Genomic DNA, 24,697 nt, shown 5'->3' with positions numbered 1-24,697 from the left:
TTCATGATCATCTTCAGGCAGCCGTGGCTCCTTCAGACGATGGACCAGGATCAAGTCTTCTTTCATCTCATATGTCCACGTTCTCATTTAATCTGTCATCTTCCATCTTCACAGGAGCAATAAATCCCACTTCTGACACCAAATGTTGCACAGAAAGGTAACTTGACTGAGCAAGTCAAAGAAGTCAAAGTTTGTGTTTCAGTCTCCAACTAAACTAGATTCCACAGTGCCAACACATCTGCAGTATGCCACATTCTTTCACTTTATATATGCATTTGAAAAGTGCAATTTGAGCAAAAACTGAAAAAAAGAGGAATATACCTTTACACCAACCAGTAGAAATGAATTCTGCCCAGTTTCAAACACTTAAGAAATTAAGTTTGCTGTTAACTCATCACCATGTTTGCCACTGATAAGGTGTTACCTCCAGTGTTGCCCAGAGTGACCAGACCAGAGCACAGTGGTCAGGTCAGCCACGGGGGCTAATGCTGCATTGAGTTGTGGACGGGGGCCAAAGGTCAAGAGGCCTGGCTTCTTCAGCTGCTTTGCACCTGAGGTCCTCTAGAGATGAGGCAGTGAGGAGGGGGTTTCACTTTACCACCAAGAAGTACATCCATTCATCATTAACTCATCTATTGAGTTCTCAATTACTTCTAACCATGGAGACTAATTTAAACGGCAGGCCTTTGGAGGTACAATGAGTGGTGGGACAGGTCGAGGTTAACTTGAAGAAAAGCAGACGTTACAATTTGCAGTCCTTCAGTTATTGATGTTTAACCATTTTCTCTGTAATTATTTTAATATTTAGCCTTCTGGGAGATGTAAAACAACACATCACTTTTCATGTTGTAAATAAAACTTTTTTTTTTTTTTGCCCCTCTCAGCCTCCCAAATGCCAAATGTTTTGGCACGCTGGCAAAAACATTTGGCACACTGGCAAAAATGTTTTGGGAAAGAGATTTCACATGGTAGTCTGAAAATAACCACATAAATATGCCAGACTGAATGCAAGTCGACCTTAACCAGTAGAAACAAAGCAGCTCATTGCCCAGATTATGATTAATGGTCCTCTTTTATGATGACTTTGCAAATTATATCATCACCAAATAATTATTTGCATCTCGATTTAACATTCATGAGATGTTAATGCGTTGAAGACCCGTCGTTTCCAAAGCTGCCTGTGATATTTAGGTTTAATTAGGTCAGAGGTTCCCCCATTGCAGGGGGGGCGCAGGAAGCCGTCTGGATAAAAAAACAAACAAAACAAAACAAAAAACCATGAACGTTGTATGCGCTGGTTTTTACCTTAGAATGGCCAACTCTCTGTTATTTCTATGTCAATTTGATACAGTAGAGTCTTCCACACTTCCCATATCTGTGTCCTCTGTCACTTTTATCAGCAGTTAAAACGGTTTAATCCGTTGTTAACATGTGGTAACCTGTTTTTCCGAGCCACCTTTAAACGCAACATGAGCGCTACGACGCTTGCGCTAGGTTTACACCTGTGAAGGAGACCTGCTGCTGCTGTGCGGAGCTATGTAGGTTTGTGTTAGAATCACGGCAGCAAACCAGCAAAACGCAAAGAACTTTTCACAGTTTTTCCCTCCAAACTAACCGACTGAGTTGAGTAAAGCTGTTGGATGCAGGTAATGTTAGCTAAAGATGACTAGCTAATATCAATACAGCACCTTAAGCTTTTTAACAAGTAGCTTGTAGGCTACTGGTGTTGTCTATGTTCAGCTACGATTCATTTTGCCCCCAATAAAGTTGATTTCCCCCCTTGTTCGTCTGGAGCCGGGGGTGAGTATAACAGGGAGTCTCTAAGAATGCACCCCCCACCCCACCCCCAAACACACACACATAGTTCAACCAGACAGCTATTTGTAAGCCATAAGGGGGGTCCAGAAATAGTTTGGAAACCACTGGGGGGGCCCAGGAGAAAAAGTTTGGGAGCCACTGAATTAGGTAGAGTGGTGCAAGCTGCTGCTTGATCTGGATCTCAGCACAACTTTATCTTTTACTTGTCTTACTTAATGGGAATGCAACATAAGCAGAACAAAAACTATTTTTCAGAGTGTGTTGCAGGAAGGTTTATCATAATGTTTGTTAAAATTAGCTTCTTATCTAAACCAAATGGAACAGCAATAAATTTTAAGAGTGAGCCTTAAAACGTCAAGAGAACAAAGAACAATCCTTCACTCGTGCCTCGTTGCGCTTTATTATTCTACTTAAAGATTTGTTCAGAACTTGGATTCCCGAACTTCCAGCCAGCCCCCTCCCCACACACACGCACACAAACACACACACACACACACACACACACTTTTCTCAGAGGCAGCCAAGCTTGACATGGCTTTGGCCCTGACCCAAGGCTCTACCTGGGTTTTTGGAGCGGGTGGAGATCAGATGTTTTTGGTCATACAGCACCTCTCATTACGTCTCCTGTCTCATCCAAGCAAACATAATGAGACAGTGTTTAATGTCCAGAGACCCTCCCCACCCCTGATCTGTGTGTGTTAAAGCTCGTCAAGCCAAATTACCTTGACGTCTCGTTCGCTGATGGCACCTGGGCCCCCTAGAAGCTTGGAGGAGGTTAGCAGAGGGAAGGGGAATCCATTGGGATTGTTGAGGTTGGGGTAGGACTAGGGGGGTGTGGGGGGTGAAGCTGTGCCCAGCTGGATGAAGTCAAAGAGCTACACCCTGATTGGCGTGGCTGGGATGAGAGAGGCGTTTGAATTTTGGCATCGGGAGAGTCAGTGGGGGGCTCGTGGGGGTTCTTTTGTCTGAGGACGTGTGTGAGAATCCAACACAGCAGTGCTGTGTGGAGAATGCCAGAACCAAAGTAAATTATCCATAAAGGTTTAGCCGTAAAACCTCAAATTTCTGTACTGGTCAGGGCCACTTTCAACACCTGCCTGGAATAAATTTGAAATTAAACAAATGTGAAAAAAAAAAAAACAGCTATATAAATAAGTTTGGTGACCGTACTGACATTTTGATAATCTGGTGAAAGAAGAAACGGATTCAGACAAACAAACAAAAAAATTGTGTTCAGGCTCATTGTATTTCCTTCTTTGTATTTTGTCACATTACAAGCAAAACATTTGATTCCCATCATTGCCTCATTCGCATTATGATTTTACTCAAGTGTTACCTTACAGCTGAGGCAGGATTTCCAGAATGACTGCTCTTTTTGAACTTGAAATGATTAAGTTGAAAACTCTTACAATTAGTGTCAGAGAAGTGGAAAGAAGTGATATCATTTAGAATAGTCAGAACGGATTTATAGCACCATTTTTCGGGGCTACATTTTTAATGTGGTGGTACAAACACACAGTGGGCTTCAAAGCTGGGAGGCTGAACAGATGAAACTCGCATTACTTTAGTTGAGTGTTTGAGTTGATTGGTTCATCAATAATTTAATCTGCACAATCTATTCCCTTTACTCATAATTAAATAGGTTTTACTTCTGATAATGAATATAAAGCGCTCGTCATTTAAGGAAATGTAGAATAATAAAATGATGGTTTATGCCTTCGTAGCTCTAAATGAGTATATTCAGTATCTTCCTGTCAACTGGCGACCTTCAACCAATGAATCAAACCTGCTCAATATTTCATACTGCTTTAGTTTGTTGGAAAAAGCGGAAGTGGCTGAATCCTTGCTGGAATCCAGAATGCAAAAATGCAAGAGAGTTTTTAAGAGTGACTTTTTAATTTGCCATTTCTAACACAATGCTTGAAAGTAGTGTCCATAAAGGTCTGAGAAATGCAAAACAGAAACACCACAGTGGGAGTATTCACTTCATTCTTACATGCAGCAGACTTTTTAGAAGAGATGCAGCCAGTTGCTGCATATGCTCTGTGATGGAATGTGAAGAGAGGATCGTACCAATGCAATGATTTGAAGCTTGACACTGGAGGAGCACAAAGTGCATCATGTGGACTCGTGAGGTCAGACACTTCATCAGCGTTCTTCATCAGCAGTGTAACCTACGCCTGCATGCAAAGAAAGAAAACCTCAGTTCAACATGAGAGGTGAGGTCATGTGTTTTTAGACTGGGTGTAACTGGCAGGATGCAGCAGTACATCAACTTCCTGAGCATCAAAATGTAACACTAGAGGGCATTCCTAACCAAATGTTAGCATAGAGTGACTCAGAGCAAAAAGGGTGTGACCAATACAATGAAGAAATGTATCTCATTGCCAACAACTACTACTGAAATGTAAAAAAAAAAAAAAAAAAGGTCTTGACCTATTTTAGGGTTGAGTAAAATCCCTCAGGTTGTATAAAAAGCACTGAGCACCGAGGCGTCCTTGTTGAGATTTCACAGTCGAGTGTTTCGATGGAATACATTTCTCGTGACAAATAACTTTATTTCCCACAATCTGACAAAAAAAATTGCCATTCAAGTTCCTGTCGTAAAGTCTTTTTTCGGTAACACTTTATTTGAAGGGGGTTGAATAAGACTGACATGACACTGTCATAAACATGACATAACACCTGTCATGAACATGAATAAGCCTTCATGAATATTTATGACTGTTGTCATAAAGCGTCATTCGGTAAATTATGACACTTTTAATACAAAGTTGACATTATTCAAAATGTCTTTGTTATGACAACTTGACATTAACCAAGAAATCATTACTGTTCAAACTTTACCTTTAATAACATAAAGATACCTAATTTTTAAAGTGCAATCAGTAATACTTTTATAACAAATTTATATCAGTGATGATTTCTTGGTTAATGTCAAGTTGTCATAACAAAGACGTTTTGAATAATGTCAACTTTGTATTAAAAGTGTCATAATTTACCGAATGACGCTTTATGACAACAGTCATAAATATTCATGAAGGCTTATTCATGTTCATGACAGGTGTTATGTCATGTTTATGACAGTGTCATGTCAGTCTTATTCAACCCCCTTCAAATAAAGTGTTACCCTTTTTTCTTCTATATTTAGATTTTTGAAGGGGTTATAATGAAGAATTGGCCAAATTGATTGCAAATATTTAAAAAGTAGCACCCCAAAATCAACAATTGCGATTGCAAAAAAAATAATTAAAAAAAGAACATTTGCAAAATCCTGGAGGAACTTAGATTTATTTATGTAAAGGCTGCACTGAATCTCAAACACAGCCAGCGCACGGACAGCTCCGCTCTTCTGAGGTAGGAGGGGACTTATTGTTGGGAAGCTGGGCACAAGACCAGCATGAACTGAAGAATCACTGAAAAAGGCGTATCAACAGAAGCTCGACACACACCGGAGAAAGAAGGCGTGAAAGGACAACCGCATCAACATCAAGGACAGACTTTCATGTTGAAGGACTAACATGGAGCACTGGAATTTATTTAGTTTAGGAGGCCAGCAGGTCTGATCCCTACACCAGCTGCATATTGACCTGCCCAAGGTATCCATTAAACTATCTGATAAGAAGAAGTGATAAAGCAGCATATAAGAAAGAAAGATCTTTTTTGACTGACTTACTACAACATCCTCTAGAGAGGATGTCATTGCCGGGTGTATCTATTTCAGCTACATGCACCACATTAGAGATAGCTTAGCTCCAAATGCTCTTTGCAATGGGTTAAAATGAGTTTGAGCTCATTTCACGATTTCCATCGGCTATTTTTTGAGTCTGAAAATCCTTCTAGTTAGCAGTGCAGAGCACGGAGGATGGGCTGTTTTTATGTGCCAGTCAAATAACTTTAAACTTCATTGGAGAAGACCTGCAGGCTGATGCGTACGCAGGCCTCTAATGGCTGAAAACATCAAATAAAAGTCGACAGGCCGCACTTGGACTTTCTAATCATCATGCCACATCACACGTGCAACGTAATGAGTCTGAAGCCCAGGCTGCATTCAGACACGCATAACCGAAAGCACTTGAGGCAATTCCTGGCACTGTCATTAATACTGAGGATCATGGGGAACAGATGTGTCTCGATCAAAGATGAGCACAAAGACAAAAATAAATCCATCACCTGGGTGACAGGGTGGATTTGCCTATTAGCCTGGAGCAATAAAAAAAAAAGCTGATTGGTAGACCTCTCTGACAAAGACAGATTGTGTTTTTGTTTGTTTTACATTACTATTTAGTCATTGTTTAGTTTTTTCTCAGATCAATGGCACTGCAGTGATTAAGAAAGTTTCCAAATTCCCTATTGGAGAAGATTTGAAACAAACCTTTTTCAAACTCTCTGAACAGCACAAAGAGCGCACACTACTCGCTACCTAACCAGCAGCAGATATCAGCAGCCACCAGTCCCCTCCCTTCATCTATGCCAAAAGTGACATGGTAGCTATTGCTTACAGCCAGCAAAAACAATCATCCCTCTGATAATAAGCCTGGGATTATGTTCACAGTCATTCTCTAATTGGCACAAATGCTAAAGTCAACCTTCAAATTCATGAGGCATCAGCAAAGCGGCTCCGAAAGGTGACGTCTGTGTCCTGAACGTGTGCAAATAACATCTCATTAACTTTAAGTTATGTCTGCACATGTCCACAGAATATAATGGCCTTTCCTTGATGGTACATAGATCAACACGGACCCTTGCTATTCTGTCTCAATGTGCTCCAAGGAATGTGAATACAAATGAGGCCGTGGAGGATTTGACCTTTCTCCCTGCTGAATGTGTCGCTGGTGTACAGTGCATTCACAACACTTCACTTTTTCCATGTTTTGTTACATGACAGTCTTATTCTAAAGTGGAATAATTTTTTCCCCCTCAAAACTCTAAACTCCATGCCTCTTTAATGACAAAGTGAGAAGGGTTAACATTTGAGTAAATTCATTAAAAATGCTAAACAAAAATCACGCGTGAACATTTATCCACAGGCTTTGCTTATAACTTTGTTGAAGAACATGAAGGTCTTCTTTGGAATCTCTTATGAGTTTGGCACAACTGCTTTGGGAAATTTACTCTAATTTTTCTCTGCAGGTCTTTAGTCAGGTTGGAAGGGGAGATACTTTTAGGTCTTTCTATAGATGTTAAGTTGAGAAAATTCACAGGTTTCTACTGGAGCCAGTTGAAACGTATGACTAAATATAACTCAACCCAAGAATGACTAAATCCAGGAATGGCTGAACATAAACACGTCATCACGTTATGATTGGCAAAGGCTGTAAATACCAATGCACAGACATTTTTTTTTTTTTTTTTCAGATATTTGCAAAGATTTTCAAAAAAAATTTTTTTTTTTTTTACTCTGTAATTTTGGGATTTGAGGAGAATTTAGAAATGAAGATATTTAGAAAATACCTGCAACATGGCAAAATGTGGAAAAAGTGAACACTTTCAGCCAATAAAGTCATCTTGACACAATAGCTGTCATCACCCAGCAGCATAATGTACTTCCTGATGTTTCCACCGTTTTGTTACGGTCAGAACATTTCTGCGGCGCTGATGTCCTACTTTCCAGCAATCATGACTGTACACAAATGTTGTGTTTTGTAAACTTTGAAATCAGTTTTTGCGCTGAACGTTCACAGTCCAGCTCATTTTCCGATTGCGTCAGCTAATTTGGATACGACCAACTGACTATATGGTGAGAGTAGAACCTTCAAAATTCAGGTGATCCGGCAATTATTAAATAAAAGCAATACGGTGACACAAAGAGAAAAGTGGCTTGCTTATGTACGAGGAAAATACAAAACAGGGGAGCAATATAAATGACAGGAGTTGATGGTTGACAATATGTTACTTTTCATTTTATGACTAGATGGGAATCAGTGTAAAAGCAGATTTAGTGTAAAATAGAACCATGCAGAAAAGAATAAGCTGACGCTATAAAGCACACCATTTGTTTCACAGTAAAAGCATTCAGTCATGATTGCATTGTCCAGATTATATTGGTTTGATATAAATGTTTTAAAGCACATTTTCCTTAGACACAGTTTCAGCTTCTTCCATGACCGCCTGCTCTTTGAGGTCCTTAGATTAGCTGTTTGATGTACCCAATTCAGTCTACCATCCAGTATTTGAAACATTTCATTTCATTATTTCAATTTGAACTAGAAAAGGAAACAAAGAATTTTTGGGCTCCTTCGGTTAAAAGTTGATTAAGTCCACACAAAAATCCAGCTGCCTTTGGGACACCATGTTTCTGGTTCATCTCATCCCTTCCAGACAGAAAAAAACTTATCAAGGATGTGTCATCTGTCAACTGCAGTTTTGACATGAAAAGATTAAAGCATCCACTGCCTCCTGTCTCTGACCTTTATTGGACAGAAAGAGCATAAGAGTGAATCTTACCATTCCTCTGGCCAGGTCAGGACCTTGCTGCCCAGAGACACACACCGAGGTAAACAACGAGCAGATGGCAGTGCAGGCCTGAATGACTCGCACTCCCTGATGGAAGCTTATCAAACACAGTTGAAGAAGACAATGACAAAGTTTATTGATCGGACCATCAAATGACCAATTATACACTAAAATCCAATGAAAGGTCTTGCTCCCTGCACATCCCTGCACAGTGGTGACAAGGGGCTTCACTCATCTGAGAAAGTGGAGGGTGAACCTCCCAACAATATTGATTTTTTACATCCTGTGGTTTAAGTTAAAATGTGTTTTCTTTTTTTTTTAGGTAGTTGACATACAGAGTTAGAATGTTTTGGAGACGTATTCAAGCTATTAAAAGTTTTCCATATTGTGTTATCAACAAAAAATACTTCAGTGACAGACCAACAGAAAGTTCTTCCCAAGAAGTAGAATAATTACACACACACAGATATATATATATATATATTTTTTTTTTTTTTTGTAAAATGCTACAATATTAAATACTGCAGTAAGCAGTGAGTACAGTTTTACATGAAGACAAATGCTTTATGCATGCTGATTGTACTTTGATCATTTATGAATCAGTATTTTTAAATGTCACATACATTCACAACACTGGGTCTGTATTCATAATTTCACCTCTGAATAAATTGAAAGATGAAAAAAGGTCACTTGTTGAGACATGCTGAACTGAAATCTAATTGCAATCTTTTTTTTTGCAGCAGGAATATGCTCACAGATGCAAAAAGAAACAAAGACCCACAGATAACCACCAACCTTACCCTATTCTAACCGGGTCACCTAATGTAACATGGTAGGTAATGACAGAAGTAGGTGTTCATTTGTCTTCAATTTCTTCTGTTTGTTTTTCAGTGTAGTACAATATAAACTCTGTTATTATGACAGTTCTGAGTCCTTTATGCAGGCAGGGATTAGGGACAAAGAGATGGTTTACTGAAACAAGGTGATGGAAATAGCCAGTGTTCACGTTCAGGTCCACACTAACAGGCAAGACAAGTTTGTTTGTTTTTTGGGGGAAGTTTAGGTGGAGAGGATGGCTTACTGTTGCTGAAAGAGATAAAGATCCAGAGGATGGGGAGTTTGGCCTCAGTGGAAGTGGTTGGTAGGGAGAGGATGGTCGGAGTGGCCAGGGTGAGGCTGCCGCATCAGAACCCCGCACCTCCTTTAAATTCCTCCTGATTGCTTCTGATGAGGAACAGCTGGAGATCAAACCTGCCAGTCACACCCTGCAAAGGAGAAAGTAAGGGAAACACCACAGACAGAAACACACACACACACACACACACCAACATGCACATAACCCCTGGATGAGGAAATATGTTCAAAAATGTTCAGGTAGACATTGAACATTTTTATTCTTCTCTCATTTCAACAAGCCATAGTAGGTTTACGGTAACTTGGCCAATGTCTTCCTATGCAATTCTGCTAGATTCTCATCTCCCTTTGAGTGTTCCATCTGGGATTTCTCCCATTGCGCTATATTTCACCAACTGAATATCCTCAGGGCCAATCAGCCACCAGAAGGAGAAGTTGTGAAAGATGATATAATTTTTCTGCGTTGTTTTAGAATAGTAGTCTCCCATGGTTGTAGTTTTATCAATGGCAGTGGTGGAAGTGAGAGAATCCGTTCAGTTGGTGTTGGCTACGCATCCAAATATTGAATCAACAGTCGCAGCCTGAGCCGCCTCGTTTGGCCCAGCACTTCTCGCTTCCTGTGGGAGATGGTTGTTTGCAGCTCAGGGAATTTCCCGTGAACCTCACAGCATCAAACGTCAGTGTCTGACTTAAATTTAAAACGTCAACAGAGTCCTCACCTCCAGCAAGAAATCGTTTCTCAGTAGCCGAGGGCCCAGACCCTCTGCACGAAGAAAAGAGTAGAAGAATTGGTTTTGTTTTTACCAGGCGAGGTTTGCAAAGGATGAAATTGTTTTGGCGATCATAATGCATTTTTGTCACTGACTGAGACTGAAAAACTTCAAGCTGTTAGAGTGACAGAGCACTGAATGTCATTTATGTGTCCATAACATTTTCTATATTTGGAAGATAAACGTGTCATCAGACCACGTCTGTAAATAATTAAGTCTTTGTCTCTGACTGCACTTCCAAACTGTACTCTAGCTTTTTATTTTGCTTTTGGATTAAATGCTTATCCTCTTCAGCCCATGTTGGTACAGGACTCATTTTACTGCTGATATGGACACTGTCTCACCAGCTTGCAGGATAATCACAAGGAAGCATTTGTTCTGGCGCTGATGCAAACTAACACATTCATCTCTGGGACACAGAACTGCTCTCCTTCCTGAAGTGTAGATGGGTGGGCATTTCCATGGTGAAAAATATCAAAACAGATAAATGTAGCACCTGCATGCATCTGAACATTATATCCTGCTGCTTCTGATAGCTTGATAAATTGTGTATAGATTTTGTTGAAGTGGAACAAAGGAGCGGTAGTTTAAGGTGTTGTATTAATCAGATAGGAATGCCAGCAATGAACTCAAATATTGTAAAGGAATGCCCTTAAAAAGCCGTGAGATAATTTCCTTTCCCATAAGTTTTAAAGCAGGGTTGCCCAGTACTTCGATCGCGGAAGGTTTTGTTTTAAAGGCACAGTAATCGTATTGCGTTTACTCTGTCATTATTCTGGAAATGTATTTAGCAAATAAATGTTCTTAGATATACGTTAATAATATGATCATCCTAAATTACATAAACCAAATAGAATTTTGTATGATTTCAATGTCAGACCGTGAGAAGCATTATTTGTGTCTTTTTATACACTTTAAATATCTGGTTTCAACTGTGTGTTTTATTGGGCTTTTTAAATCCTCTATTGAATTTATGTTTTAAATTAATAATTCTGAAAATATGAAGATTTTGACCGACAATGTGTCCTTGTTCACATCCTCGTCATTTTCTCCGAGCCCCTCTAACGTAACATCTTCTTCCCGCCCCCTCCCCTTAGCAACAGGAGCAACATGGCGGCGTCCAGTAACGCGGAGCCCTCTCCGGAGATAACGACACCATTAAAGATACCGAAAACCGAGGTGCCATCTCCCGAGTCCGAGGACTTGAGCGACAGCATCCAATACCACTCCAATCCTTCGACACCGAACCGCTTCTCGCCTCTGAACGTGGGTTCTGGAACCGCGGGCCGGACGGCGGCCTCATCCTCCTCTAACAGCTTCACCGCCTGCCGGGGGATGTCATGGACGCCGTCCGAGACAAACGCCCTCATCGCGGTGTGGGGCAACGAGAGGCTCACGGAGGCGCGGATGCAGCAGCTGGAGGTCGCGGGCACCGTGTTCTCCGGGAAGCCGCCCGGTCCTGCCATGTACGAGCGAGTTTCCAGAGCGCTGTCGGACCTGGGGTACGAGAGAACCCCGTCCCAGTGCAGGGAGAGGATGAAGGTAAGGGAACCATGACAGCAAGATGTCACTGTCACGACTCCAACCTGTTACCATGACACCAAACTGGGTCCGCTGACAGCTTAGGGCCGTGTCGCACTGGGGACATCTTTCATCACAGAACACCTCCTTAAAATCTGTTGTTTTTGGTAATGTATCATAAACTGGGAAATATAAAGTGTTGATTTATCTTGTATTATATAAATAAATCTTTAGATGTTTAGGCCCAGATAAGCCATCAGAGCAACGTCAGACACTTTATAAGTGCATAATGGTTGCTAGATAGAGAGTTTTTCTATCTCTTGCTCCAAGCTTTGTTACAAAGAAGATACTTACTATGTTATGCTTTCATTCACGCTACAGCTACATAGATCTATCCCCAGTCAGCTGGGTGAGTAATGTGTCCTTTGAAAACTAAAATCCTCACTGCTCCTCCGTCCCAAACAGACACTTAGGCGCTGCTACAGCCGAGTGAAGGAGCATGGGATCGGGAAGAGAAAGAGCAGCTACACCTTGGAGCAGCTGGAGAAGGTGTTCGGTCAGGGAGGCTGGGACTCTCAGAGCTGTGCCCCGGTGCTGATCAACAGCAGCGGGTTGTACCAGGAGATGGAGTCTGACGGCAGCACGCTGGAGGACTTCTCCCAGGAGGACTGGTGCAACCAGGTGCTGGACTCGGCCTTCCAGGAGGGAGACATGGACACCGGTGAGATCCGTTTGTATTTATGAAAAAGTCATTGTGACAAAATGGGTTGGATGAAATTAATAATCTCATTATTTATTTATTTTTAATCCCACATTTTTCCTCTGGTTTAGAAGACCTACAGGTGCCTAAAAGCAGAGCTCTACAGATTCAAGCAGAATTGTCTGAATTAACCCAGTAAGTTTTTTTTCTATTATTATTTGAATAAAGCCTGTTTTTTTTTTTTTACTTTAGTAAATCATAAAGTCATACATTTCCATATATCTCTTCACTCAGAATCTGGGTATTAGATTTTTTTCACTGGATTCTTCAACCAAACTGTTCCAGGTTCAGTGTTCACTTCTGTGCACTCGTAGTAGCAGCACTTATGTTTTCTTACAATTTTTAAAATCCGCTCATCAGCCAAACTACAGCGTTCCAAAAGTATTCCCACCTCTTGGAAATACAAAGATATTTTTAACTTTTTTCACAGTTTGTCATGATGTGACCTCAAACTTCTATGTATTGATGAAGCGGAACTGATTTCCGTAATTTTGGAAGATTGGCAGCTTGGATGTGAAGCCGATCTGATCTGCTTCCTGACAGACGGATCCGCCCACCGAGTCCCGTCTGCACCTGCGTGATTAACAAAATTCACCTCGCTGTTGCTATCTTAGCAGCTTTGTTGTTATATTTAGTAGGAATGCATATCATAGCGGCAGTAACATCAGTATTGGCCGATATTAGCAATTTTTTAACCTAAAGCAGAGAAGCAGTGGTGAAGCCGGCAGCGTCATAAAAGCAATATTAATACTGGATACTGGCACAAAGTTTCATATTGGTGCAGCCCTGATACTGAGCAACTTTTAAGACAAAAAAATGGGTATCTGGAAAACTGCAATCGGTGCACCCTCTAATTTTAAGTGAAAGAGGAGCACACACCGGAAGATAATAAATTGGAGATTTTTCTAAATATTTCTCAAATAAAATTAAAAAAAAATCTCAGAATGTTTATATTCAGCCCCCCTTTACTTCAGTACCCCAAAAGTAAATGCCCTAACTGGGTAATAAAGTTTAGCCGTGTGTAATTTCCTCTCGTTATAATCACTTATTTCTAAATCAGGCAGTTACTACTGGTTCTGTGACTGTGTGCAGGAAAAGGGAGACGATGCAGACGGTGATCCGCATCCTGGAGTCGGTGCAGCTAAACTGGGAGCATTTCCAGACGTGGACCGAGTTCTCCCGGCTGCACCTGTCCAACAAACTGGCCATCTTTGGCGTGGGCTACAACACGCGCTGGCGCGACGACGTACGCTATCACTACGCCGAGATTAGCTCGCAGGTGCCGCTGGGCAAGCGGCTCCGGGAGTACTTCAACCCGGAGAAGCCCGAGGGCCGGGTCATCATGACCAAGGTCCAGAAGATGAACTGGAAGAACGTCTACTACAAGTTCCTGGACATCACCATCAGCGAGGCGCGCTGCCTGGAGCTCCACATGGAGGTGGACTGGATCCCCGTGTCGCGGCCGCCGCTGGCGAGCAGCAAAGGCTTGTCCCACTACCTCCTGCCCGGTTTCGTCCCCAAGACGCACGGCCTGTACGCCATCGGCTGCGAGGCGCTGCCGGCCTGCGACGCCGCCTGCACGCCGCCTCTTCAGACCAACGATGAGGAGGAGGACGACAGAAGCTGGCCCCAGCGGGAGGCGGCAAATGGGTCGGAGCGCGGCGTCAGGACTGGGCCTGCCGTCACTTACTGCTACCTGGGCGTCGCCGAGGACAGGACCATCCAGCAGTGCCTCTCCCAGCACTTTCAGGGACCCGGGAAGCACTGCGCCTACGGGGAGCCGTCCGACGTGACCCGCTTCCTGCAGGAGAACGGCGGCGCCAGGACGGATCAGCACGACAGAGACTCGCCGCAGCGCTGCGCCGTTTACGTGAAATTCATCGAGGTGGAGCTGGACTTCCTCTCGGCGGGCTCCCTGGTGGAATGCCTGGAAACGGCCGTCGGTTACACCTTAAGGTTCAACAACAAGGAAACGTTGTAACCACCACCCCGACGGTTTTACAGATGACTCTGCAGCTCTGGTGGTGGCAGCATCATGCTGCTCTTCTGGTTAAGCAGCTTAAAAAAAAAATTTAAAGAAAAGGTTAATTCTTTTTGCCTCTGGCTGTCATGAAAACAAGCGTTTGACATGTAAAGTTAATTTGTCGCTGAGAGATGTATTTATGTACGCGTCACCAGTTAAAAGCTGCCCCACCGTAATAAGCTCATAAAGTTATTCAGAATACTAAAATCCTTCAGTTTCGATGCAGAGTTTCATCAGAGTTCAAGTGTTCGAGAGTTTCTAAACGAACAACAGTTCCTGCCTCAGTATGATCTGCAGCACTGACGACGACGCTCACTATTGAATATTGTGCACTAGGATTCTCCAGCTGCTTGTTAGGTTTTACGTGACATGTCCGATCAGGGAGAGCAGGGCTGGAGGTGTGTGTGAGTGTGTGTGTGTGCGCGTGTGTGGGTAGGGGTTACGCTGCAGTATGCATCTGTCTACCTCAGTAGGATGTAGCAAACCAAGCAGTGAGGGACCACAGCTGGATGTATTCAGAAACTGCCTTCATTTGGACTGTTGGTTTGAGTCCACAGAGCATCTGTGGGTAGAGTCATGCCTTATGTTTTGCACATGTGGCGGGTTTAGCAGCAAGAGATGCTTCCACACAAACTACAGAACCGTGACTCTGCGGCCGGATGGCGTGAGCTGACTGTAGGTCCGGACGATGAAGCAGGATTCATTGTTTTTCCAAGACAACGTCCAGCTCAGATTCGATGTTTACGACGATAACTGTTAACTTGTTACGGGCCAGGATTCCAATAACCAATCTGTTCCCTGAGAGAGAATAAATGATAATATTAATAATAATTTAAAACAAAACAACTTCCTAATGAAGTGTCTCTGGCGGATCGTTATGCAGCCTGGAATCGTCTTCTGCAAACATCTGAATCACAAAATGATCAGTTCACCCATTTAACAAATTACAGCCCCGTTCTTTATCTGTACACTAACCATTCCATTTCCATGTGCTAAGCTATTGTAAATCAGTGTCATGTTATGACAATAAATTAAGGAGGTAAATAACGATAAAACGGTCAAATGTCACATTTAAACTCATTTAATTAGATGTTTTGTGTTTCACAATCGTTCCATTTAGGAGTCTACTCACTGCAGTTTTCTGGCCAATCACCAATCTCTTAAAAAGTTTTACCTTTTCGATAAGACTTTTTATTGGTTTTTAGGCCAAAGCCAGTATTTTCTGTCTGAAATATAGCAAGAAGGTGTCTGAGTTGGCATCAATGGGGTCACTGTTGTTAACTGTGAACGTGCAGACATGAGCTGACCTGAGCAACAGAGGACAGTGGTTGAGTTTTAGACTTTTAGATAAGATCAGCTTCAGATATAGTTATCAGCCAATCACAGATCTCTCAAAATGAAGGAAATCGGGGAGGATCTATCGGTGCACCCGTAGATCTACTGGTTGAGTTTTGCATCCCAATTTGTACATTAGACCCCAAATCAACCATTAAAAAAATAATATAAGTTGTCAAAGGGAGTATTAAATAGAGGTGCACCAAGAAATCTGACGTATATTTAGTGACTTCACGCAAAAAAAATTGCCTGAATTGGCAGGTCGGGCATTTTAAATATCGGAGATCGGCCAGAAAATGCAATCGATACGCTCCTTATATTAAACACAAAATGACTAAAACTGTGCGGTAGCAACTTGCAACTGTGGATGAAGCTGGTTGAGATTTTTCCTACATTCCTAATAAACCAATTAAACATGAGCACATCCACCAGGAATAATATATATATATATATAGAAACTATTTTATCTATTTAGAATATTAGTAATCTGATAGATTAAATTGTAAAATCCTGAGATTGTATTGACTCTATAGTAGATAAACATAATAGTGATCACTGGAACCATAAAATGGTTGAACTAGTTCAAGTAGTTCAGATTGATCTCTTGAAGAAGTGGGCAAAAATTAAAAGAACATTTAAATCCAAAACGAAGCCTGCCTGCCTGCCCACGTGGAGGCGCTGTTGGGTCAGAACTCACATCCATTAGGGAACAGCTAAATCCTCTCCTGCATCATTTCTTGTTGCTCTGATACACATGAACCTGCTGGGATTTGTTCACAGTTTAGTTTGCAGCAACTCAGACCCATCGGAAAAAAAAAAACCCGGCTCTGGTTCTGAAATAACTAGTTTGGAGCACCCCTTGCTGCGGCCACTGGCTGGTTGGTGATGTAACAATGTAACATTTCAAATGCAGACAACAGGAAACGTCTGCTGCGTTCAGAAGCCGACCCGACAGCGCTGCGGCTCAGTCAGGGCCGATGATCAAGCCGAACCCTTGAAGAGGATCTGCAGGTTATGTGCAATGAATGTGCCAGGAAGTGACTGCGGCACACAGCAAAATGTGGCGTGTCCATATGAATCTATGTAATGTGAAATACCATATAGCTTATATAATATATATTTGAGAACATCGGTGTTCTTGAGCATTCCGGCTTTTGTGAAACTTATTTGTTCGGGACATCAAAGATATCAAGAAAAATGATATTTTTACCTCATTGATTTAATGCCATGTACTGTATGTGCTTGTTTCTAAGTCACCATGTTGTCTGTTTACATGTTTGAAGAACAATAAATGGAGAACTCTCTGTGGTTAGCCACATACTAAAAGTAACCGGTGTGATATTTATTGACCTGTCACGATACGTTTTGCTGGACGATAAGTTATCGTGATTAACAGAAATGTTGTTTTTGGCGATTATTTGCAAGTAATGTACTGATAGTGGCATAATTGTGCAAGTTCACCTTCTCAAAGAACAATAAGTATTCTTTACAAAATTAAAGTTTAACACTGGAACTGGAATATCCAAAATGAAACACAACGATCCAAAAAACGGGGGGAAAAACACACACAACTGAAACGGTAAAGAAAATTAATTATGAAATCTCTAGACAAAATTACTCTTCAAAAAATATTCATCAGAATGGAAATGATCAATTTATCATTTTAATTTATCATGTGATTAATTTCTTATAGCAGCAGCCTCTGTTATTTAACAGATGAATCTGTTGTGTGACCTAAAATGTGAACCAGAACATTCAAGAATCTGAACTGGGATCAGTCGACTGATAGCTTCTCAACAAAAGGCTGCGAATACAGAGGGCTCCCTGTCTGCAGTGGTGAGAGGACTACATTGTGACAACATGAGAGGAGGCTCCCATGTTTAGTCACAACACTACCACACGCCTAACTGTGTTTTATTGAGACTTTGTGTGACACAAAGTACATAGTGCATAACTATTTATCTGAAGGAAAATGACAATATGGTTTTCACAATTGTTAACAAATTCACTTCGATGGAAAGGTAAAACTCAAGATGTCATTCTTCCTTTTGGCCAGGAGATGGCCCTGTGTAGCTGTTGCAGAAGTTTCTTGGTCCAGACTGTTTAACAGCAACATAAAGGCCCAACAGAACCTGCAAACGGTTCACTACAGTAGTCTGATACTCATCTTGTAGGAACTGGTGAGAACGTACAACGTCAAGACTGCATGTTAACGGTGAATCCAGTCCAAAAGGTTTCCCTCTACTGCCCAGAATAGAAAACTTTATGGAACAGTATTAGGTGTGTTTGTCGTAGAATAAAAGAGTAAAAGTACAAGCATATTATGAAAGTTATGTTATTCGAAGGCTGATTTTCCCCCTTTCTGCTGCATCTGCCACATTTTGTGATCTTAGCTGGAAGTACCCAAATAAAATTCTGCTTGGAGCCCTATGACGTGCTGGCCCTCATTCCAAGCTATGTAGACTGTAGTAGTTTACTCAAAAAATTGGAACTCCATGTTGCTGTTCCTCTATTTCTTATGCAGACCATCTTTCAGAGGCCTAGATTGGTTCTGAGTCAAATATGTGTTATTCCATTTGTATGTTTATTCCGTTATCAGGTCCTGTTGAAACTTGGGATGCACAGAACCATTCTTTTTCACTTCCGATACCGATACAGATATCTGAAGTTTCATATTGGCTGATACAAAATAACAGTACTGTACTGACTCAAAAAGTTTCTTTTTTTTTAAACAGACTTAAATGTACTGAATAATAAATTTATTTGATAACTCTGCATCATTAGGCTCTTGATTACACCAATAGCTTCATGAGCTTGATAAAACATGTAAAAACAACAAAACTATCTTTAAATTGTTCAGTCAGTGCAATTGGAGTACAACGGTCAATGTAAAGCAAATAATAAAGAAATTGAAGCTGACAAAAACAATGGTCAAACATGGAAAAAAAAACTTCAACAAATCTTCTTCCAGATGGTTCAGAAAGTGCAACTAGAAATTCTAAATATAAAAAACAATACATAATAAAGGCTGGCGTTGCTCAGAGCACAAAGCATAGAACTAGACTGAATGGATCTGCTCTTATGGATCGGGAACATCATCACCGATCTTACCACTGCAGACCGATATTGAATTTTTTTCAATATCGGTTCAGTTACATGTTGCATCTTTGGTTGAAAAATGCCTCCTCAAATCAACAGGCACGTTCTTCCAGCTTCTGCTTCTGAAAACTTCCAATTTAGAAAGAAGCACCGAGGCCGTTGGCAACAATACAACCGAATCTCATTCCCACATGAACTGGACTCTGCTACTTTGGATTTAATCACAGCATAACCCTTGTTGACCTCGCATAAATGAGCAGTCCACCTGTGTTAGCCTCAGCATTGTTGCTGAGGCAAAAGAGTAACCCCAGAAAATGAAATAAGGAGGACTGACCACTTGGCCGAGCACAGGTCAGTCCATATTTTTCTATCGGGATGGTGAGCTCACCTTGGGAATTCACGTCAAGCCGAGTCCAGTCTGTTTGCTTTGCTTTAAGCCTAAACCTCTTCACACATGACGGAACAGGAAGTGGACATTTTCAAGGAGAGATGAGAGGAGAGGATCAGGATTTAGTTGTGAGGTTTTGGAAAATAGGCTTAGAGTTTAAAAAGCTTGTGACATGGCATTTAAACTAGATGAGTAGCGTGTAAATATGCCTGTCTAGAATTTCAGTATGAGCAAATTCTTCTTCTTTTCAGTGACCAGTTTGGGTCGAAGCATGTCAGCAGGGAAATAAAACGCTATATCTGTAGTAGAAAAAAGCTTAAAACAAACACATTTTAACCAAAAATGAATCAGACTCAAACATAAGCCTACAATTTACGTTAAAGTGCGACTTTCTGTGTGTACACAAGCTGGTTCTGATATTATTTTCTGTCTGCTGAGCCATCAAAAACAAACACCATGTATTTGGTGTATTCTAACATGTTCACACTAAACTGTAAGTTTTAATTCAATAAGTTTCATGTTGAAAACATTTGATTTGGAAAAGTGTTTCTTCTGCCTGAAATTATTCTGTAATTACTTGTTTGAAATTCTCATTATTCTTAAAAATGAAGTCTTTAAGATGCCTGAATTTTCACATAATTTTACGTTTTTGTCTGACGATATTTTAAAATATTACATCTACGGTCAGCACTGGGTAATTTCAATTAGCTAATTACATGCATTTTAACGTCTAAAAAAATGAACCCAGTTTAATTGCATTTCATTCTGTTTCTTTTTTTTTTTACATACAAACACTTTTGCAGGAGCCTTTGTATCTAAAAATATGTAGGAAACACTTTGCACTACTCAGACTGTTGAATAACCCAAATAATAGATTAAAAACACTAAATATCTTTGTTGCTGAGCTCATATTGATTCGAGAATTTAGCAGCGATCACGGTTTTTGAATTGAAAAGGTTGCTTGTTTTGTCTATACATGGTGATTAATTACCGTACAATTAACTCGATTAAAAATTTTATTCGAGTCCCAGGACCAATTAAATCAGATGTTATGATCAGTTTTTCAGAACTTAAGTTTACTTACCAAATACTTTTTTATGGCTCTGCTGTCCTTTTACTTGCATAAAAAGTACTACTCTTACTTTGGCTGCTCTGTCCTCCTGTGGTTGACGGTATCTGTTACACCTGTTCTTGGCGCTGAACCACAGAACAGGTGCGACTCGTCAATTTTAGCTACGTTTGGACCAGAAGGACGGATGTTGATCATTTTTGCTGACAAAATAAAAGCATCTCATTTAATCCTCGGCTTGTAGTGACTCTCTATAATAGAGCTGCTTTATTTTGAAGGGCTATTGTGGAAAGCGTTTTGTACACTCAGGCTAGCAGTACGACTGACTCGCAAAGGTATATCGGCTCTTTTCCTCCGGACCGGGTCTCTCCGGCTCCCCACCCCAACCTCACCCCCCAGCCCTCCCTCTCAGGAAGGGACTGAATGACAACTTGCAGAGTTGTTCTCGCTCGAGCAGCCGGAAGGAGGGATTTACCGGGAAGAGTGCGTAAAGAGGAGGGAGAACAAGAGTCGCGAAGGACAGTCAGTGTCGGAGGTGTGGGTCCAGGATTGACTTGACTTTTCTCCGGTCCGTCCCTCCTTTAGAATCCCCGCTGTGGAGACATCCGACGGCTTCCCGTCGTCCTCACCCCAAGTGTCCCTTACGTGTCTGCGCGAGGAGCCGCGGAGCCTGAGGTGAAGCAGAGATCCTCTGAGACCAGCTGAGGGACACCAGGACAGAGGATCATGGAGACCTGCTCTACTTCAAGGAAACTTACTTTGCTCTCCTTTCTCCTGGGGCTCTCAGGTAAGTGTTTTTTTTTTTTTCTTAATTTTTTTTCATGCTTTTTTATTTCATTTTATTTTATTTTATTTTATTTCTCCAATTCCCCAAATTAAAAAAGTGGGAAATTCCTTAAAATAACTCAAATTATGGCTCCGGAGTGGGAACGTTGTGTTGATTTCTTTCAAGGTGACTTTCATAGAGCGCTCAGAGTGAGTTTTGACAACTAAACCAGATTTTGTTTTCATCCGCTGAATGAGCACTAAGTGTGTTTCTCAGCAGAAAGCCCAGTTTGCACTGAGCTCCCCTTCCGCTCACACACGGGCTGCGGTTCTGGTGTGAGCAGATGTGAAGAAGCAAGCAGCAAATGACTGACAGCTCGGTGTTTCTGGAGCTCTGTGTGAGCCGGGAGCGGGCTGGGATTTAAGGCTCAAACACCTGTTTGTTTTCCACTGGATTTAAAACAAGTGTGTTACACATGATTATGTCTCCCACGGGGGAATAATCCCCTTATATCTGCTCCAACGTTGGCTCACCGTCCCTCTGGCTCCAGCGCTGCATTCAACTCCTATGCTTTCCCTGATGGCTGTGCTGAACACGCATTTTTGGTCCTCCAGAGCAGAAATTGGGACAAATCGGACAATGTGCAGCTGGTTCTACTAGAGCTCTCTAACAGTTCATACAAAGTTTTGCGTCATTCGAAAGTGTAGAAGCCACAGCTCTTCTGTAAAATCACCAACTACAACTTCCCCAAAACGCTGCATACTCCGCTCCAACGCCATACTAAGATGCCCAGATGTTTTCTCCTGGCTGATGGATGATGAACGCTAGCGCCATGGCTAAATTATGAATATATTTCATGTAACTATTTACATCCTTTGCTGCCATGATTGTTTAATGACTTGTTGCCTGAACAAGTTTATTCTTTATCTTGACAAAATTCATATTTTGTCAAGATTTGTAATGGAGGCTCTGACCCTCTGCAAGAAAGGTTCTAGTGGAGAAAATGTAGGAGTTTCTGTTTCTCTGCAGGGGATTAGTGCAAATCACTCAGATGGTTTTCCAATAAGGAACCTGGGAAGTAAATAAATAAATGCTTTAGATTTGTCACCAACAGAGACAGCAGGGATATTTAAAACTTTTTGTCCAAGGTGTCTGGCTACCTGTATGGTGTATCTCCTTCAGCCAGAGTTGCTTCGGGTGAGTAAATGTGTGTGCGTCAAGAGGCAGGGTGGTGACTTTCACACACCCTGTGTGTGTGTGTGTGTGTGTGTGTGTGTGTGTGTGTGTGTGTGTGTGTGTGTGTGTGTGTGTGTGTGTGTGTGATGCGTGAACGCAGGCTCTCTCCTGCTTGGAGCCGGAGTTTGATTCTCAGCGGTGTTGCCAAAACAATCCCATGAGCTGACATGGGCAAAAACCTCAGGGCCGCTTGTTCCTCCCTGGTTGGGGCATGAGGGAGTAAAACATGACAAACGGTTCCATTTGCGCACCCAGACCCAGCGCGAGTTTGTGGTTCAGGGCAGTTCTCTGGTATCTTGTCTGTCGTTTCACTTGCAGGCCGTGATTCAGTGTCAGCAGACAATGGGACAATAAAAGTTCGGCGCTCGTCATCGAATGCCCTGCAGGTGTGTCCTGAAAAATACTGGGCAGTCTGAATGGAGGCAGGAAACGGTCATGAATAGCAGGCAGTGGTGAGGGGAAAACAACAGGCTCCTGGAGTCCCTGATGGGGCCGAACCTGGAGCAGGAAGTGAACGAACATCCTCCCGCTAGCAAGAAGTGGTCCCGGTTAGGGGCTCAGTTTGAGAAGAAGCTTGTTTCAGTAGAAACTTGGAGAGGGAAATGTATTTGTTTCATTTAGGAAAAAGAAAAAGTGAAAGACTAATTTGTTCTGATAACCAACTTTGTTTTTTGTGTGTGTGGGTGTATCTATTTCTAAGTTTACAGATTGCACTTGAATGCAACAGTAAATCTGCTGTCCGTTTCTTTTCAGTCAAATATACATTCCTGATTTAAGCTGATTCAAAGTTTTCACACTCTTCTGTCACACTTTGACTCTTTTATAGTAAAAAAAAAAATCCATATAGAAAAACATATCTGTGCATAAGCCAAAGAACAATGGGAAGTAGTTTTTTAAACGTTTTGCATTTGGAAAACCAAAAATCTGAAAAGTGTGGTGTGCACTTGTGTTCATACCCCTGAGACAATACTTTTGAAAGTGTTTTTTTTTTTTTTTTTTTTTTTTTTGTCTACTTCTCTTTCCAAAATAGCTGAGGTTCAGTCTGATTGGATGGAGAAGATCTGGGAATAGAACATTTCAAGTCTTGACACAGAACAGGATTCCTATGTCATGTTTCATTTGCAGTTTTGTAGAAATTGTTGTAGGACCAAACCTGTTCTGATCTGTCCTGTTCCTTGATTGAACCCCAACAGGTGGATTCTTCCTGCTAACACAGGATTGTTGGTCTAACCCACACAATTCTTTAAGAGTGGAATGTGACAATGTGCAAGAACATTTAAATTCAAAGGGTGTGAATTCATTTGCAATGCACACTGATCTAACATAGCATTGCTCTCTGTTTACTCAAATTGAATAGCATGACTCTAGAACTTAAGCTGTACTAACAGAGAAAGTGGTTTACTAATTAACCTGTGCCTTTATGTTGGGAGAAAAAAAACAAACAAATATTTATAGTGAGCAGGGTTTCGGCGCATTCAGTTGCAAAAAGCTTTTCACTGGCTGTCTACATCCCTCAGTCTGATCTATTTGTTTTATTTTGCAGTGATAAAATTAATGAGAAAAAAATACTATAATTGCAAAAAGTACAGTGGCAAACTTGTGCACTCCATGCTAGCAACCTCTACTTCCTGTCTATCACAGCCATGTGCAGAGTCGACCTCTGATGACATTACGCTGTGCGTAGATTCAAACCAGTAGAGGGTTACATGCCTAATTTACCTCATCTTTTTGAAACATTTTCAAAATTCCCTCAAAATTTGCATGACAATTAGATGGAAACATAGCTAATATCACCCCACATTCAGATGCTCCAAGTGAGAGGAGGTGACGCTTATGAGCATATTTGATCCTATCAGGTTAACTGCTGTGGTCCGTCTCTGAGCTTCGCTACAGCCTTTTGTTAAAGTCATTATTATTTTCCATGACTTACTCTGTCATTAACTCTCAGTGGGTTCACCTTTTCAAATGAATGTTTTCAGCATAAAGCTGAACACAAGATTCTCAGCCTCACAAACCCATTAGGATTATCTCTGTGAAGTAATGTTCAGGGTCAGCTAATTTGATTACAACATCTCTGGTTCAACAAGCACCGGGCCTAATTATATTCCTTATTCTAACTGCCTAAATATTCTGGCCTCATGTCAGGCCCTCCAGGCGTGTCTCTACCAGCGTCGCATATCTACAGGCTGATGTTCTCTCATAACTATCGAGCTCCAGAGCAGACAGAAATCTTTTGTTAACTTAAATAAATAAATATATATATATATATATATATATATATATATATATATATATATATATATATATATATATATATATATA

General features: G+C 41.3%; 2 protein-coding genes across 2 annotated transcripts in view; both read left to right on the top strand.

Annotated features, from left to right (window-relative positions):
• The first annotated feature begins 11,248 nt into the window (after nt 1-11,248).
• msantd2 (Myb/SANT DNA binding domain containing 2) lies at nt 11,249-17,147 on the top strand. The gene is made up of 4 exons (XM_015001307.2): nt 11,249-11,720; nt 12,165-12,420; nt 12,531-12,594; nt 13,552-17,147. The coding sequence occupies exons 1-4, from the start codon at nt 11,289-11,291 to the stop codon at nt 14,438-14,440; spliced, it is 1,641 nt and encodes a 546-aa protein (XP_014856793.2). The 5' UTR covers nt 11,249-11,288; the 3' UTR covers nt 14,441-17,147.
• Nucleotides 17,148-20,599: 3,452 nt separating this feature from the next.
• Nucleotides 20,600-24,697, top strand: part of esama (endothelial cell adhesion molecule a) — a 51,870-nt gene continuing 47,772 nt past the window's right edge. Inside the window, exon 1 of the mRNA XM_088012331.1 lies at nt 20,600-21,160. Coding sequence (XP_087868457.1) covers nt 21,100-21,160 — 61 coding nt within the window. The 5' untranslated portion in view covers nt 20,600-21,099. The remainder of the gene's footprint in view (nt 21,161-24,697) is intronic.

This window comes from Poecilia mexicana, unplaced genomic scaffold (assembly GCF_051168715.1).
Source record: "Poecilia mexicana isolate PSO_F unplaced genomic scaffold, ASM5116871v1 scaffold_14, whole genome shotgun sequence".
NCBI classification, from domain to species: domain Eukaryota; kingdom Metazoa; phylum Chordata; class Actinopteri; order Cyprinodontiformes; family Poeciliidae; genus Poecilia; species Poecilia mexicana.
This window is presented reverse-complemented; position numbering and strand designations above follow the sequence as displayed.